General features: G+C 39.8%; 2 protein-coding genes across 3 annotated transcripts; both read right to left on the reverse strand.

Moving 5' to 3' along the window:
• Positions 1 to 449: 449 nt before the first annotated feature.
• LOC113016805 (vitamin D3 hydroxylase-associated protein-like) lies at positions 450 to 7928 on the reverse strand. Its single transcript, XM_026159944.2, has 15 exons — positions 7097 to 7928; positions 5408 to 5521; positions 5022 to 5162; positions 4745 to 4878; positions 4387 to 4593; positions 4249 to 4289; positions 3999 to 4123; positions 3644 to 3769; positions 3456 to 3553; positions 3122 to 3221; positions 2999 to 3042; positions 2857 to 2896; positions 2673 to 2781; positions 1706 to 1851; positions 450 to 767 (listed from the first exon to the last, which is right to left on the reverse strand). The coding sequence occupies exons 1-15, from the start codon at positions 7319 to 7321 to the stop codon at positions 645 to 647; spliced, it is 1773 nt and encodes a 590-aa protein (XP_026015729.1). The 5' UTR covers positions 7322 to 7928; the 3' UTR covers positions 450 to 644.
• A 68-nt stretch (positions 7929 to 7996) lies between these two features.
• LOC113016808 (vitamin D3 hydroxylase-associated protein-like) lies at positions 7997 to 16410 on the reverse strand. Of its 2 annotated transcripts, XM_026159947.2 has the most exons (15): positions 15950 to 16410; positions 14616 to 14729; positions 13893 to 14033; positions 13429 to 13562; positions 13085 to 13291; positions 12960 to 13000; positions 12723 to 12847; positions 11326 to 11451; positions 11148 to 11245; positions 10819 to 10918; positions 10683 to 10726; positions 10538 to 10577; positions 10354 to 10462; positions 9326 to 9459; positions 7997 to 8235 (listed from the first exon to the last, which is right to left on the reverse strand). In XM_026159947.2, exons 1-15 carry the CDS (start codon positions 16172 to 16174, stop codon positions 8113 to 8115), a joined length of 1761 nt encoding a protein of 586 aa, XP_026015732.1. In that variant the 5' UTR covers positions 16175 to 16410; the 3' UTR covers positions 7997 to 8112. The 2 variants fall into 2 exon arrangements, with proteins under 2 accessions (XP_026015732.1, XP_080153365.1); XM_080297239.1 differs by lacking the exons at positions 10683 to 10726; positions 10819 to 10918.
• Positions 16411 to 17139: the final 729 nt, after the last annotated feature.

Here is a 17139-nt window from a genome sequence, read left to right on the forward strand (position 1 = left end):
TGGCTGCTTGGGTCTTGGGGTGGGAAGCGAGTGCCTCACTCATGTTATTGCCTGGCCCTAGACGGGTCGTAACAAGCCTTCATCCTTCCCTGTTACTTCATCTTACCCTCTTGTATGTTAAGCACTTTGGTACACCACTGGTTTTAAATGTGCTGTATAAATAAAGGTTATTGTTGTTGTTGTTGTAAACAAAAGCAAATGTAGTATGTACTAATTTGTATATGTATACAATGTAAATCGTAGAATTATGTGCACAAACAGTAATATTACTTTACATACTTATTATTTAATGCTAATTCTTAACATTTTTACACATGTACTAGCACTGTCTCTTTGCCTACTGTTGACATGATTCCAGTTTTCGTTCTTTTAGTGCCTTTTCATACTTTATTACATGAAATGGATGGTAATACGACAAAAGACCTACAACAATAAGAACAAAAAATGTGTAATTTTAACAATTGCCTTTTATTTAACCTTCAACAAACAGCCAAAAAACAAAAAGTGCCCAGATTAAGCTTGTAGTGTAGAGAATACTCCACTATTTATGACACCATTAGCTCATTATTACAGGAAATACTCAAGTTAACATGTCTCCTCTCAAGTCTGCAGCCTCTCCTGTGAGACTGACAAAGAAAGCAGCTTTACTTCTTGCTTTCTTTGACCAGTTGTTCCACTTCCTTCATGAAGCGCAGGCAGAGCTCATCCTGCCACGGCAGAGCAACACACTGAACCGCCACAGGTAGACCCTCGCCACCGGACACTGCCTGAACACAAAAAAACACTCCTGTCACTTAATGCTCAGCAGCTGAACGCACCACCTAAATGTGTAATTTACTAAACAGGGCAAAAGAGCACAATCCCCAAATAGTGCTGAAAGGTGTTTACCTAGAAAAAAAATGGATTTGCTGAATTCATGGGGAAGTCATGTGTGTACATGTGTTCATCCGTGATCTCACGTATTGTCAAAGTGCATGCAGCTGAACTTGTGTAGATCCACCAGTAATAAGTAACGGTTGTTGGAGCACAGCTGATGTGCTGAAAACCGTGTGCTGTTTACACTCCTGGAATTATAACTGTTTAATTGGAGTGTGATAAAACTTTATTAAGGAAAAATGTATTTTTAAAGTTTATCAACATAAATACATTGCTTTAATGTCCATCAAAGGTCTGATTCTTCTGAGGATCAGTGCTGTCCTCCTCCCTGTTTCTCCATTTTTTGGCCGTTTCCCTTTGAACCCTATTGCACAGGCTGTGAAACTGAAGAGCTGGAAGCAGTTTTGTTGCCGCTGGCATTGTGTGACTCCTTTAGGTTAGAGGCTCCAGGTCATCTCTGAAGCTATTGAGCAAATTTAGCATTAAGTGGCTTGGTAGCTCTGTACCTTGGAATTGTTAGTCTGCTTGCCTATCGATCCTGCTCAATGGTTCCACTTGCACATGTGCTGCAATCAGCTGATTTCACTTCATATGCCAGAAGAGGAAAATAGTGACGCAGTCTACAGCGTGGATATAAACATTAAACACGTGCAAATGGATCATTTACAAAAGTCTCTGAGCCCCCACTTCTTAACTGAAGTCTTCTTACTGCACTCGCTTTGGAAAAATCTATTTTTTTTCATGCCAAAAGTTTGTCCTGACACAATGTGTTAGTAAATCTGGCTCTATGTTCTCACTCAGTCTTATCTCACTGGTACATGTTGCCTACCTCTTTGAAGAGTTTGTCCCACATGTCCTGATAACAGCCCTTATAGTGCTTGAGTTCTTCCTCATCCTTTGTGGTCACTGTGGAAACAGTGACTACACCCGCAGGAAAGGTAAGGAGATTGTAGAGTATCGTGTAGCTAACAGCAGCTTAAAACGCAGAAAAGACAAAACAATTACTTACTTACTTACTCTATATCCAGACCCAGGTTACTTTTTAAATCAAGTAATGTCTGGAGAGTCGTCCTCATCTTTGATGAAATGTCTCTTTTTTTCCTCTTTTCAAAGTTCAGTTGTATTATAACGTGTAACTGTTTTGTACACTAAGGAGCTTGGAAATAAAAGTGTCTGGACTTCTTTAGGTTTCTTGAAGACGTTTCACCTCTCATTCGAGAAGCTTCTTCAGTTCCAAGAGCAGCTGGTGGAGAGTCCCAGATTTTAAGCCCCATGGAAGTGTCCCCAAGAGGGTCATGGACCACCCATTGATCCTATACCTAATCACACCATCCAAGGTGTGAAAACGGGTGTAAGTCACAAGCAGCAATGACATTTTTCTTTCCAAGCTCCTTAGACTACAGTGACCTGGATGACTGAGTTCACAGACATGTTTTGTACACTGTCATTCTTTTTTTTTATCATGTCTATCCAGTTCCCCAGTGATGAAACCCGCTGAATCCACTACAACATGAATTACACTTTAGCTAAACTTCATTTACAAATAGAAGTACTAAACACAATAAAAATTAAACTGGAAAAATAAAGTGTTTTTTTATTAGTTACTGTTATCTTTTGCCTTTTATATTTTACATATCTTTGTAATTTTCTGAAACTATTAAAGTAACAATATCTGATCTAATTTGTGACTTTTGCTTCACACTTTAAACATCTTTAAAGTCCTGTAATTACATTTTTTTGAAAACAAAGTGATAAATACAGAAACTAAGTTGTCTGTCATACTGAGTTAATCATACTTGAAAGTTTGCCACAGTATAAGAAGTTGTAGGCTGGTCCAATCACAGGACACAGCAGCACATCAATGTTGCAGCTCCTCCAATGTGCTATTGTCTCTTGAATGTAGTCCTAAAGAAAACACAGGAAATCTCAATTTCACCTTCAGACTTTCATACGTGACCATGCATCATCAGCTGACAGTACCTCAACAGCAGCATGTTGCTTCCACAGCTCTGGAACAGATCTAAGAATGAAGCAGAACGTTTGGATACAATTCCTAGCACATGGAAATGTAACAAAGAAACGATTCAAGCACAAATGAAGAATTTCAAGGATACTTTCTCACCCAACTCCACAAAGAGCATCAAAGTTGGCAGAAACACGAGGAAACTGCCAAAAAAAAATCAGCATCATTATAAATGTTTTATCAGACTGAACTGTGAAGTTAACTGTTAAACCAAGGACTCACCACGGGTTTGAGCAAGAATGAAATGGTTTTCTTCAACCACTTGGGAAAGCCGCAAGGAAAAACCTGAGGCTCCAGACAAGGGTCCACAGGTCCCCCTTCCCTAAAATGAAAGAGATCATTGGCACAGGAGAAAACAGTCTGTTCAGAGACACTGAACTGAGAATTACTGTAATGGTTTCAAAAAGAACCACAACCCCATGTTGCTCGTAAAGACAATGGCAGCATGGTGATGTTTAGTGGTTAGAACTAAAAAGAAACAAAATCTCTAAATGTTAAATGATTTAAGTTTAGAAAACAAATGGTACTAACTGACTTATTAAATGGAACAACTCACAGTTTTTGTAGCAGGGTGGTAGCTCCATCTGCTAAAAACCCCTTTATCAATAGTTCAGGGAAAATTTGATCCATCTTCAGTGGACAGTAAGGGACGAGCTAAAGACACAAATATCAACCCTAAGGACCTATGACTCATATCACATACGTGGCTTGACAGTGATCATAGTGTGTGTGGTGACGTCTTACTGTGTGCCCTGCTTGCTCTAGCAGAGCTTTGACCTCTCTGACGCCTCGGGCCATGCTTGGAGATGGATGCGTGTAGCCATCGCTTTCCAAATAACCGATCCTTAGAGGTCTGGAGCTTCTGTATATCTAAGGGTCAATCTTTTTTACTTCCTCAGTCAATTAAACATAATCAGTTTGCAAAGGTTAAGATTACAGCCTGTAAAGTTAGTTCTGTATCTCAGGACATTAATAACAGGTGAGGTAAGAGTAATATAAAGTGAAGCGTTAGGACAACCATGTATCCGCTTAATTTGTAGTTTTTAACCAAAAGAATAATCATTAACAGATTATATGAACCTCACAGTACAGGACACACCTCCATGTTAAAAGGTAATGGTGGAACAGTGGGGTCCAAAGAAAACATGTGGTCACAAAGAAGTGCCTGCATGCACAGAGCCAGGCTGTCCACATCTCTTGCCATGGGTCCAGGAGATGACGGCACTAGTTTCATACGAAATATAAAGCAGTGACTCAAATATTTGAGACAGTTTGTGTCTGTGAAATATTGCTATACAGTGGTTATGTAACTACATTTACTTTATATGTAAAGTACATATGTTTCTTACCCGACTTTTGCCCTCGATAAATTGGACGAAGGCCCTGTAAACTAATCATTACACAAAAGTGTTAACAAAGACAAGAGTTTAACTCAGTGTAACTCAATGTGTAATAAATTTCCAGGAAACTGACTGAATGAGACCCACCTGAGCCGACCTGCAGTTGGTTTGAAACCACAGATTCCACAGAAGGATGCAGGAATACGGATACTGCCACCTATATCAGTGCCTATACCAAGCAGAGAGCCCCCTCCCCCAATGAGAGCCCCCTCCCCACCAGATGAACCTCCAGAGGTCTTCTGGGGGTTATGAGGGTTCACAGTCTGCCCGTAGATAGGATTACTGCAGTCATAGCTGTCAACAGACAGTTAATGAGTCTTTGCATATTATTTTCATTCATATTTTCATTATTTGCACATTTGGAATGGACAAAGGCAACTTAACACATGCACTCAGTTTTAAATGTGCTGTAGATTTTTATGTGAGTAACTGATAAAAGATGTACTTTAAAAGAGCTTGAGGCAAGTTGGTTCTCACAAAGGGAATAGCTCCTTGTTTCTTCAGGACTTGAACGAGCACACTGTCCTTTTCAGCGGGCTGGTCCAGGTTAATGACCACACCACAAGAACAGTCATGATTCTAGTGTTGGAAAAAACAAAGATGATAATGTTACATCAAATACCTGAGCTATGATGCTCGAGAATACTGTACCATACTTATAAATACTGATGGGAAATACTTTAACTGTAACTGAAATTTGCATTGCATAACCTTTGTAATACCTTAAATGTAATATTTTCTTTGATGCTAACTGGAACTCCGTACAAGAGACCATCCTTGTTGGAGCCAACAGTTGTCAGCTGGTCCAAACTCTCCAGCAAAATTTCAGTGCAGCAGTTCAGCTTTTTGTTTACAGCCAGAGTCTGTTGGAAAGGAAACAAGCACAGACAGATTCAGAGAAACGTTTTCCCCTGAAAGAAGTTTTCATGCTTCAAGGGGATGAACATTCCTGTCAAAAATAAAAAAGAGAGACAAGTCCTGAAAATTAAAATAGTTACTTGATTACTAATGATTACTTCTAAAAATTAGCTTTTGGTGTATTTGAGCTATTATGAAAGATTTGTTTTGTTATATTAAGTGAACCTTTGTGTCATGTTGGATACTGAACCTTTTCCATGTAAGAGTAAAGCACATCCTCAGGGGTAAGTGAGCCTTCCTTCAGCTGCTGTGTCAGCTCAGACAGGGAGAGTGTCAGGATGAAAGCAGAGTCAGTTGTCGGATGCTAGGAGACACAGACCCACACAGAATCATTACTTCAAAAAAACATTTAAAGCAAGAATTTAAGACTTAGTATCACCTCTAATTTTGCATCCTAGTCATGGAACAACCTTCAGAACACATTAAAGCTCTCCCTGACAGAGTTCATAACACTCAAAAAGACTTATGTAACCGAAGACTGTTATTGCCATTTATAAGCTGGATCTGTATTTTTGTATTATTTTGTCTCTAACTACTTATTAAGTGTTTTGATGTTATATTTGAATTGTAACTTGTAACAATGTAAGGGTTTGTCCTCTTGACCAATTTATCCTTGAAAAACTGATGTTAATCTCAAGGGATTTTTCTGGTTCAAAAATAAATAAAATAAAATAAATTAAATTAAACAAAAAAAGCATTGAACCAGGATTTTTCCTTTGTCTGTGTTCCACCTCTGTATACTTAATTACTTATGTAATTAAGTAATACCCTCACCCTGAGGCTCTCTTACGCCCTACACGTATAATTAATTTTGCAACTGTGGAGAATTTTTCTGTCTTTCCTGAAACTTGCCTCCTCCATTCCTGACTGTTCCCTATCTCCCATGGTTGATGATTTTGCTAGCACCCTTTTTTCCACATGCTCCTCCATCCTCAATACTGTTGCCCCTGTTAAAATGAAGCGCCCTAGATAATTTCCCGATGTTGGCTAAACGATTCTACACGTGACAGTAGTATCCCCCGTGGCCAACTCCGTGATGCCTTGGGTTCCTTTGATAGTTTCCTCACCGACACTGTTAGTGACCTGGGTGTGTTTTTGGATAGCTCTTTTAAATTCGACAAACAAGTGTCTGCTCTTGTCAAATCTTGCTTCTATCAACTGCGTCTTATTAGCAAGGCCAAACATTATGTCACGCCTTTGTGACATCTAGGTTAGATTATTGCAGCTCCCTTTACTTTGGTCTTAACTCTACTCTTCTCCATAGACTACAAATTGTTCAGAAAGCGGCTGCGCGTCTCCTTACTGGTAGTGGGGGGCGTGTCTCTATTAACGCTGTCCTTGCCGACCTGCACTGGCTTCCTGTTAAGTATCACATTCAATTCAAAATCCTGCTGCTCACCTTCCGAATTATTAACAATATAGCACCAAGCTACCTCATTGAGCTACTTAGATTATACACCCCTGCTAGAGTACTAAGATCATCTTCCCAGTCACTCTTGGTACTGCCGGTACTTTAATTTATATATTTTATCTTATTCTTTCCCAGTTAAATTTACCCTTCAGTCTAATTTGTGTTGTACAGTTATTTCATTTTTAACTTTAATCTTTATATTTTATTTTATTCCTTCCTAGTTAAATTTACCCTTTTTAATTTTCATATTTATTTCCTATCTTATTCAGAGCCTTTTCTTCTTTTCTTTAGGTCACGAGCAGTTGTCCAAGCATTTCACTGCATATCGTACTGTGTATGACTGTGTACGTCACAAATAAAATTTGAATTTGGATTTACCAAATTGTTTGTCCATAGTTCACCAGGTTTGAACTAATATCTCCAAAGATTAACTTAAACAATTCAAAGTCCAGGGCTCTGAACTCTCACCGACTCTTTGTAGCGGAGCACCGCCTGCTCTGCCCGCTGCAAGCTCTCGTCTCTCCTGTTTCTGGCTCTCTTGATCTTTTCCTCCGTCTCTCGGTGGCTGCTGATCTTTTTCACCAGCATAACCACGGATCCGACAACGCAGGTAGCACCAGTGAGCAGAGCCACTGCCCACTTGTCCATTTTCACTCCCTTAATAAACTGTTCAATATTCTGCAAGGCTTGCATTTTTGTCCTGTTGCTGCAAACTCGACTAAATGACAAGTGGACTTTACACACGGTTGTTTAAATGGGACAGGCTGACCTTTGAGCAAAATACATAGGCGCGTTAAGCAAGTAATAGCTCCTACTTTAATAAAACAATGACGCTCACTCACTGCGCGTGCGTACTTCCAAATACTCTGTGAATGACAGAGGAAACAAAAACAACAAATATGTGTTGAAGTGCGTGTGCATCCAAATTAATTACAGGAAGTCCATTTAAGACTTCTCCTTAGAACGATCACCTAAACATTTTCACGTAAGTTCTGTATTTTATAGTGATTATTATAATTTTTATATTAGGATAAAGGAGAGCCGACCGCTTACTCGCCTCTTTTCCCCTTTCTGCACCGCATCAGCTGTTAGCTTTCCGTGACCCGGAAATTATTCTCCCTCCGGAACAACGGATATTAGTGTTTCGAGTTTAGTTACTTTTGACATTATTATATATATAACTATATTAACAACAGTTTCAACCTTTATTATTGTCACGATGATCATGTCATAATTCCGTTTAATATATGAAACATTTTACAACAAAAAAACAACAACAACAAAAAAATCAACAACAACCCCAAAAGCCTTTAGGAAACAATCAAAGACCAAAATAAACACAAAATGAATAGACTGTACTTGTACTACTAAGATTCATCCACCATTTATGACTCGATTAGCTCATTATTACAGGAAATACTCAAGTTAACATGTCTCCTCTGAAGTCTGCAGCCTCTCCTGTGAGACTGAGAAAGAAAGCAGCTTTACTTCTTGCTTTCTTTGACCAGTTGTTCCACTTCCTTCATGAGGCGCAGGCAGAGCTCATCCTGCCACGGCAGAGCAACACACTGAACCGCCACAGGTAGACCCTCGCCACCGGTCACTGCCTGAACACAAAAACACACTCCTGTCACTTAACGCTTGGCAGCTGGACACACCACAGTCTCCTTCATCCACCTACTGACAAACTCTGAAACTACTAATACATTGTGTGTATATCTGCATGGCAACAAGGAATGTGACAATATTTCTAGTTACAATAGTCTGATACGTTTCATTTCTTGGTTTTGTGTATGGATGGGCCTTTTACATGTTGGTGTTAAAGAGTCTGTTTAATCATTATACCCACCACCACCACACTGGACATCTCTAAGTACATAAATGCTCCCGGAACCATAATGTAAAGTCATGTAAAGGCAGCTGATTTCCCTATCGCTTATACAGCATTTTCTTTAATAAAATGCAAGAAAAAAAATGCTGGTTTCAATGTTCCCAGTCTAAGGGCTTTTTAACTTTAAACATATTGTCAAAGTTTTGGTCATCTGTTTGTTAATTTGTTGGTTATTTAGTGGAGATGCTTTTGAGTGCCCATTGTGGTTTCTCAATCCAACTATTAGAATAAACAACCAACACTGTGAAAACACTTAAAAAAATTCTCTTACCCAATCGGTAACATTCAGAATAAAATTACGTGCCTCACAAATGTTTCACATGATGTTACTTATCAGGGCTGCAATATAGAGCTGTTGCATTAATTTAATTGCCATTTTGAAATACACAGAGGATTTGGGGAATGACATCAAGTAAAAGGTCCACTGATCTCTTACTGACACTATTGATTGGTCACCCATATTGGACATTTAACATTAGTGAAACAGGTCAACAGCTGTAAGTTCTATGGCATCATAACATTATCGTGGTCATCACAGTTCTATCCTGTTAAAGAAGCTCAGAAATGACCTCACTTTTAGAAAACCTAAGAGCCCTAACTTCCACTAACAAGCCAGGCTGGTCCAGGACAGAAAGATGCAGGTGACTGAAACCCCCCCAGAAATTTATTCTATAATAAATTCATCTATAGTTTAGGCTTCACATCCGTGTCTCCTGAGAGATTATGCCTGCATGAAAACCTAGTCTTACAGTAGATCCAGCTCCATATATTTCACCAGTCTTCCCTCACTGGTATGTTTCACTTACCTCTTTTAAAACCTTGTCAAATTTGTCGGGATAGTGCTCGAATTCCTCCTCATCCTCTGCAGTCACTGTAGAAACAGTGACTACACCGGCAGGAAAGTTTAGGAGATTGTAGACAAATGTGTAATTGGTATTGACTGAAAAAAAAAAACATTGAATGATGAAGAATACGGAAAGAGAATTCTTTCTTTAACCAATACAAATTTTGCTGCCATTTCATCAACTCATGATTTGGAAATTTTAATAAAAATGCATTCACATTGCCATTTGTCTTAATGTTCTAATCTACATGTAATTCTCTTAACTGAGTAATCTCTATAGCAATGGTGGGCAATAAATTTTCCCAAGGGGCTACATGTGAAACTACAACTGCCTTGGAGGGCTGCACTAATAAGTGGAACTTTGTGAATCTTTAAACAAAACAGCTCTGGATGAATGTTGCTCTCCATCTGGCTTGAAAGAAATTGCAACTTTCCCATGAAAGCCTTCATCAAGTTGTACAAATGCCTTCTATTCAGCATCGCAGGGCTTTGGAATGTCTTTGCCTTTCTTATCACAACACCTCCCAGTGTATATTTCAATGCAAATGTAACAAAGTCAGCTCCAGTTCAAAATTTCAAAAATTTGTCCGTGTCAGGTTTGAACCACAGCAGAATGCTCTCCATAAACTTAGTACACCGCTCTCCTCGGGACTTCACTGAATACTAAGAGGGAATGTCTTGTAAAAACAAAAAGATCCCAAAATCAACACTACTTTCTGCATCATGTTTTTTTGTATGTCAGGTGACATCCTTCAGGGGTAACAGACTAGCATCTCTCAGAAATGGCTCTTCCAAAATAAATGACAGGAAAGCTGTAATCTCTGGAACATGTACATTTTAGAAAACTAACAGTCACCTAAAAATATTTCTGATCTTATTTGTGACTTATGTTTAAAACTAAACATCTTATAGTTTACCTTGAGATTACAATTTGTTGAGAACAAAGTGACGCACAGACTATGCTGTTTTATTGTACTCAGTGTACCATACCTGAGGTTTTGCCACAGTATAAGAAGTTGTAGGCTGGTCCAATCACAGGACACAGCAGCACATCAATGTTGCAGCTCCTCCAATGTGCTATTGTCTCTTGAATGTAGTCCTAAAGAAAACACAGGAAATCTCAATTTCTCCTTCAGACTTTCATATGTGACCATGCATCATCAGCTGACAGTACCTCAACAGCAGCATGTTGCTTCCACAGCTCTGGAACAGATCTAAGAATGAAGCAGAACGTTTGGATATAATTCCTAGCACATGGAAATGTAACAAAGAAACTGAGATTCAAGCACAAATGAAGAATTTCAAGGATACTTTCTCACCCAACTCCACAAAGAGCACTCATTCTGGCAGAAGTGTGAGGAGACTGGGGTAAAAAAAAGTTTCATCAGAATAAACTGTCAAGATCAAACTGATGTATGAATTCATATACATCTGTCAGAAGACGAAACAACGCACCACAGGTTTGAGGAAGAATGAAATTATTTTCTTCAACCACTTAGGAAGCCTGTATACAAAAATTTGTGGCTCCAGACAAGGGTCCACAGGTCCCCCCTCCCTAAAATTAAAAAAGGAATCCTTGGCACATGGGAAAGTAGTCTGGTCAGAGAAATTACTGTAATGGTTCCAAAAAGAAGCACAAGCCCATGTGCCCTATAGATAATGTCAGAATGGCGATGTTCACTGGTTAGCGCTGAAACAAAAATTACATTTCTAGCTATTAGATGATGTAAGTTAACAAGAACATATTAAGTAATTATTAAAAAAAAAAAAAAGATCCAACTCACAGTTTTTGTAGCAGGGTGGTAGTTCCATCTGCCAATAAGCCCCTAAGCCACAGCTCAGGGACAATTTCATCCATCTTCAGTGGACAGTAAGGGACAAACTAAAGACATAAATAATATTAAAGACATATGGCTCACATAACACACTTGACCGCAATCAGTGTGTGTGGTGACGTCTTACTGTGTGTCCCGCCTGCTCTAGCAGAGCTTTGACCTCTCTGACGCCTCGGGCCATGCTTGGAGATGGATGCGTGTAGCCATCGCTTTCCAAATAACCGATCCTTAGAGGTTTGGAGCTTCTGTATATCTAAGGGTGAATCATTTTGAGAGATGAGATGGTGAGATAGCCTTTATTTGTCAGTTGCAGTATCAGTATATGTATGTGTGTGCATGTCCATAGTTCAGCTGAGACAATGTCCTTCGCCCTGCCAGGCTAAGTAAACAGCCAAAACAGCTGTGTAAACAGCTGGCGCCAAAGGGGTATCCGCATAAGTGATGGTGGTTTTTACTTTAGTGCGAACAGCTCATTTGAATTTCAAAGCAGTTCTACAGTCCAACACTGGTCTCTTAATCTCCCGTTGGAGAGCCGCGAGCTTCGCCATACTTGCGTTCTGTGATGTTGTCATTTCTTGTGCTCAAGGAGCCAATTCTGAGAACTCACGGCAGTGTGCCTTCCCGAGATGTCATCCAATTTGCGCCCAGAGATGTTATTCCGGGCTAGCCCTTCCGAGATGTATCCAGTCTGCAGTCAGAGATCTTATTCTGAGTATTCACAGCAGCCGTAGCCTCTCCAAGATCTTATCCGTGCTGACTCAATAAGACCATTTTGAGAAACTCACGCCTCTCCCATCGTTCCAATCCCAGCGGGCAGCCTTGTGGGGGTTTGAACAGCCAGTTCCGCTTCCTTAATTCTTCGATAACTCAGGGCCAAGCCAGCTCCAATCAGCCAGAACCCTGTTACCATGGTTCCGAATAGGTAGATATCTTCAGCACTCAGGCTCACCCGAGCCCAAACTTCTCGTTGAGAAAGGGGTGTCAATTGCATTCAGAGACCAGTTGATCCAATCCATAATTCCTCTTTTAGATTTTAGAGAACAGACTGTGAGAGAGTGTTCCAGGGAAAATACAAAAAAAACCACGAGACTAGACAAGGACATAAGCAGGGAAGATAAGGGAGAGGAGAAAAAGTGCGCCCGCCTCCTCCGAGAGCCAAAGAAGAAAGGAAAAGATGGCCTTTAGTTAACTTGTTTTTAAATATAAATGTTAATGTATTGTTTATTCTAAGACATTAATACATTTAATAAGTGTGTTAAGACAATAAGCCATTTCATTAATTTACAAGTTTGAACATTTAGTAACTATCTGGTCAAAGTCCAGTAAAATAATCCTGAACAGTCTTCATTTCACCTTCAACTTTCAGGTTAACCTCCTAGCACCTGGCGTCCACATATGTGGACATCACATTTTGGGTTGTGTAGACCAAAATACTACATACTACAAGGGCCTGATGTCCACTTACAAGGGTGTTATACTGCCACTGTATGAGGCAATTACAAAAATTGTCATCAACAGACACACCTCCATGTTAAAAGGTAATGGTGGAACAGTGGGGTCCAAAGAAAACATGTGGTCACAAAGAAGTGCCTGCATGCACAGAGCCAGGCTGTCCACATCTCTTGCCATGGGTCCAGGAGATGACGACACTAGTTTAATATAAAACAAGAAGCAGTAAACCATATTCCCAGACTGTGGAACATTACAGCAGTTATGTAACGTCACATTTTACTTTGTTTAGTAAGTAGATATGTCACTTACCTGTCTTTTGCCCTCGATAAATTGGACGAACTCCCTGTGAACTAATCATTACACAAAAGATGAGATAAAAGTTTTTCTCAGCAATGTATAATAATTTTCCAGGAAACTGACTGAATGAGACCCACCTGAGCCGACCCGCTGTTGGTTTGAAACCACAGATTCCACAGAAGGATGCAGGAATACGGATACTGCCACCTATATCAGTGCCTATACCAAGCAGGGAGCCCCCTCCCCCGATGAGAGCCCCCTCCCCACCAGATGAACCTCCAGAGGTCTTCTGGGGGTTATGAGGGTTCACAGTCTGCCCGTAGATAGGATTACTGCAGTCATAGCTGAATGTGGCCAAAGACATATGGGTAATGAGTCCTTGCATATTATGCACACTTGTAATGGGCAAAGACAACTAAATAAGTGCACATAGTATTTAAATGTACTCCAGATTTATGTCAATCTCTGATAAAAGATTTACCTCAAAAGAGCTTGAGGCAAGTTGGTTTTCACAAAGGGAATAGCTCCTTGTTTCTTCAGGACTTGAACGAGCACACTGTCCTTTTCAGCGGGCTGGTCCAGGTTAATGACCACACCACAAGAACAGTCATGATTCTAGTGTTGGATTAAAACAAAGACAATAATTGTACATCAAATACCTGAGCTATGATGCTCAAGAATACTATACTCAGTCCTGTTTACACTGAGTAGGAGACGCTCTGTATCTCACTGTACATCTGTATAGTGACAATAAAAGCATTCTGTTCTATTCTATAACATACTTACTAATACTGATGGGTACAGAAGAGGATTAGGACCAACGAAAAAAAAGTGGGCACGTCTTTTTTTCTTCTACTTTTCTCAGAATTCTGGAAAAGAAGAAGAAAAAAGACGTGCCCACTTTTTTTTCGTTGGTCCTAATCCTCTTCCGTAGATGGGAAATACCTTAAATGCAATATTTTCTTTAATGCTAACTGGAACTCCGTACAAGAGACCATCCTTGTTGGAGCCAACAGTTGTCAGCTGATCCAAACTCTCCAGCAAAATTTCAGTGCAGCAGTTCAGCTTTTGGTTTACAGTCAGAGTCTGTTGGAAAGGAAACAAGCACAGACAGATTCAGACAAACATATCAATCTTTGTAAGCCCTCTGTGGAATATCGAAGTCTTTTTGGAAACTCAAATATTTCTTTGGCACATGAATCTGGTTTGCTTTCATAAATATGTCTATAAACCTTAACCGTAGCAAAGACACAAGTGTAAGTAATAAGAAATACCTAGTTAGCTGAGAGTATACCTAAAGTAGAACACTGATACAAGACTGGAAAATGAAATTGATTATTTAGTGTAGACATTATCTTTTGCTCTATTTTATCCATTATGTAAGCTCTGTGTTATGTTAGGTCAGGGGTGGGCAACTCCAGGTCTCGAGGGCAGGTGTCCGGCAGGTTTCAGATCTCACCCTGGGTCAACACACCTGAATCACATGATTAGTTCAATACCAGGCCTCTGGAGAACTACAAGACATTTTGAGGAAGTCATTTAGCCTCTTGAATCAGCTGTGTTGGATCAAGGACACATCTAAAACCTGCAGGACACCGACCCTCGAGGCCTGGAGTCGCCCACTCCTGTGTTAGGCAGTGAACCTTTGCGTCATGCTGAACACTGAACTTTTTCCATGTAAGAGTAAAACACATCCTCAGGGGTAAGTGAGCCTTCCTTCAGTTGCTTTGTCACTTCAGATAAAGACAGGCCAAGGATGAAAGAAGAGTCAGTGGTTGGATGCTAGAAGACACACAAAGAACCATGTCAGAAAAAAGCTGCAACAAAGAACTAAAACGGTATGGATCTACAGAATCAAGATTCTTTATTTGCCAGTGTTGCATCTCCCTACCAAATTGAATAAAAGACAGCTCGCTAATGATGAAATAAACAGCAATGAAGACGTATAGAAGGAAAAACCCATCGTAAATTGTGTAGACAACAATGTGAATAGAACCAGAACAGGCTCAAGAAAACTGAGCACTGACTTTTGTATGGACCTATCAGAGGGATGAATTGCTCAAAAGCATTTTGAGTAACTCACTGCATTTAGGCATGGAAGCATGTTCAAGATGACCTGCTCAGATTCATCAAAATTGTGAAGAAACGTGATTTATGTGACTAAACGTGGCATGACTGTCAGTGCCAGATGTTCCGATCTCAGTATTTTAAACGCTACTGATCTACTGAAGTTTTGAAAATGCCTTGTTGATGTTGATATACATATACTCAAAAGTTTAGTTACTTCTCGACAAGAACATCGACAGGCTCCTGTATTTCTTATTATGCTTATAAATGACATCACGGGCAGAAAAGTAGCTTCTGCAAGGGTTTCCTTAGAATAACAGAAAAACCATATTTACTTCTAAAGAAAAAAACAAATACCTGATTGTATTCGTTTTCGGATGGCTGCTTTGCTACATTAGTGCAAGATTATGCACTAATGTAACAAAGTTCAAATCTTCTTCTTGGTGTTATTGAGTTCACTGTACTCTTCTTCTGATTCTGGTCTCTAAATTCACCAGAATCTAATCAAATAGAGGACCTTTATAGTGTGTTGGAATAGGAGATTTGCATTATGGATGTACAGCCAACAACTCACCAAAACTGTGTTATGTTTTTGTGTCAATTTGGATCAAAACTCTAAGAAAACAACTAGTTGAATCTCTGCCAGGAAGAATTTGGGGGGTGGCTTTAAAAGAAAAGGCAATCTAATCCAGTAATAGCAAGGTGTCTCAAATAACTTCTCCACAGAGTGTAAATGCAAAAGACAATCTAGAAATAGCAGTAGGTTATTATCGCTGTGTTTGTCGGCTAAGTTTATTTTTTTTTGCTCAAGGTAAGCCTGCTGACAACAAAAGCTGTCAGTGATCTGATAAATTATGTCAGGTTCGAACTAAAAGCAGAAAATTCAATGTTAAACTTTCCCCAAAAAAACTCCTAAATTAAGGCTGAACTCTCACCAACTCTTTGTATCGGAGCACCGCCTGCTCTCCCCGCTGCAAGCTCTCATCTCTCCTGTTTTTGGCTCTCCTGATCTTTTCCTCTGCCTTTCGATGGCTGCTGATCTTTTTCACCAACACAACCACAGATCCCACTGCACAGACAACACCAGTGAGCAGAGCCGCCCTCTGACTGTCCATCTTCACTCCCTTGAGAAAATCCTGGATGTTCTGCAAGGCTTGCATCTTTGTCCTGTCACCGCAACTCCAGTTTTAAACGGCACAGGTCAGCCTTAGTCAGGCTTAAGTATGCTAATCAAGAGGGCGCTGTTGTGCCTAAATCGTTGTCAGGGACCAAGCAGTAAAGCATAAAGGACACAGCTGTTTTAATTCAAAAAGGGGGTTTTATTGACCCAAAAACATGAAGATATATTTAACAAAGCCAAAACTTAAACAGGAAGACCAATAAAAGAGGTCAACTCAATAGACTAAACTCAAGATAATAATTAACAAAACCTCAAACAAACATAAGATAAACTGACCTGCTGAAATGGGGGAACTTAAACACTGGTTTAGCTAAACCAAATGACACACACGGGGAAAATAAAATGGCTGCCATATAACCAACTAATACAAGTCAATTAAACAAACATGAAACACCCCCCAGGCAATGAAGCATGTGGTGCTATCCAATTAGGCTGTGAGTGGTACTTCAGGTCTCCCAGCCCTTTGCCACACCTTTTGCCAGACATAAACACACCAGCAATGTTTTGGTTCTATAACATTTTTCTATTATTACTTTATTATGAATTGTAGGTGCAAGAGTTTTAGAGTGTGGATAATTAAATAATAGATCAATGTAATAGCAAATTGTGCCTTGTTCTCAGATTCACAGCAAGTGGAGAGTGATAGATGAGATCAGGAGATGGAAGGAGGAAGAGAGGCAAGAATGATTCACAGGCAGAGAAAAGTTTGTTTCTCACAGTTTTGTTCCCTTATGGTTTCAAGCACTGTCACTAATCTTTGCATTTTATTATTATCTCATAACACTTGTTTAATCAGCTACCATCTCTCCTATGGACTTTTTAATGTCTACAGCAGGAGTGGGCGACTCCAGGCCTCGAGGGTCGGTGTCCTGCAGGTTTTAGATGTGTCATTGATCCAACACAGCTGATCAGGGCTGGACTGGGACAAAAAATCAGCCCGGGCAT

Source organism: Astatotilapia calliptera, chromosome 23, assembly GCF_964374335.1.
Source record: "Astatotilapia calliptera chromosome 23, fAstCal68.1, whole genome shotgun sequence".
Lineage (NCBI taxonomy): Eukaryota > Metazoa > Chordata > Actinopteri > Cichliformes > Cichlidae > Astatotilapia > Astatotilapia calliptera.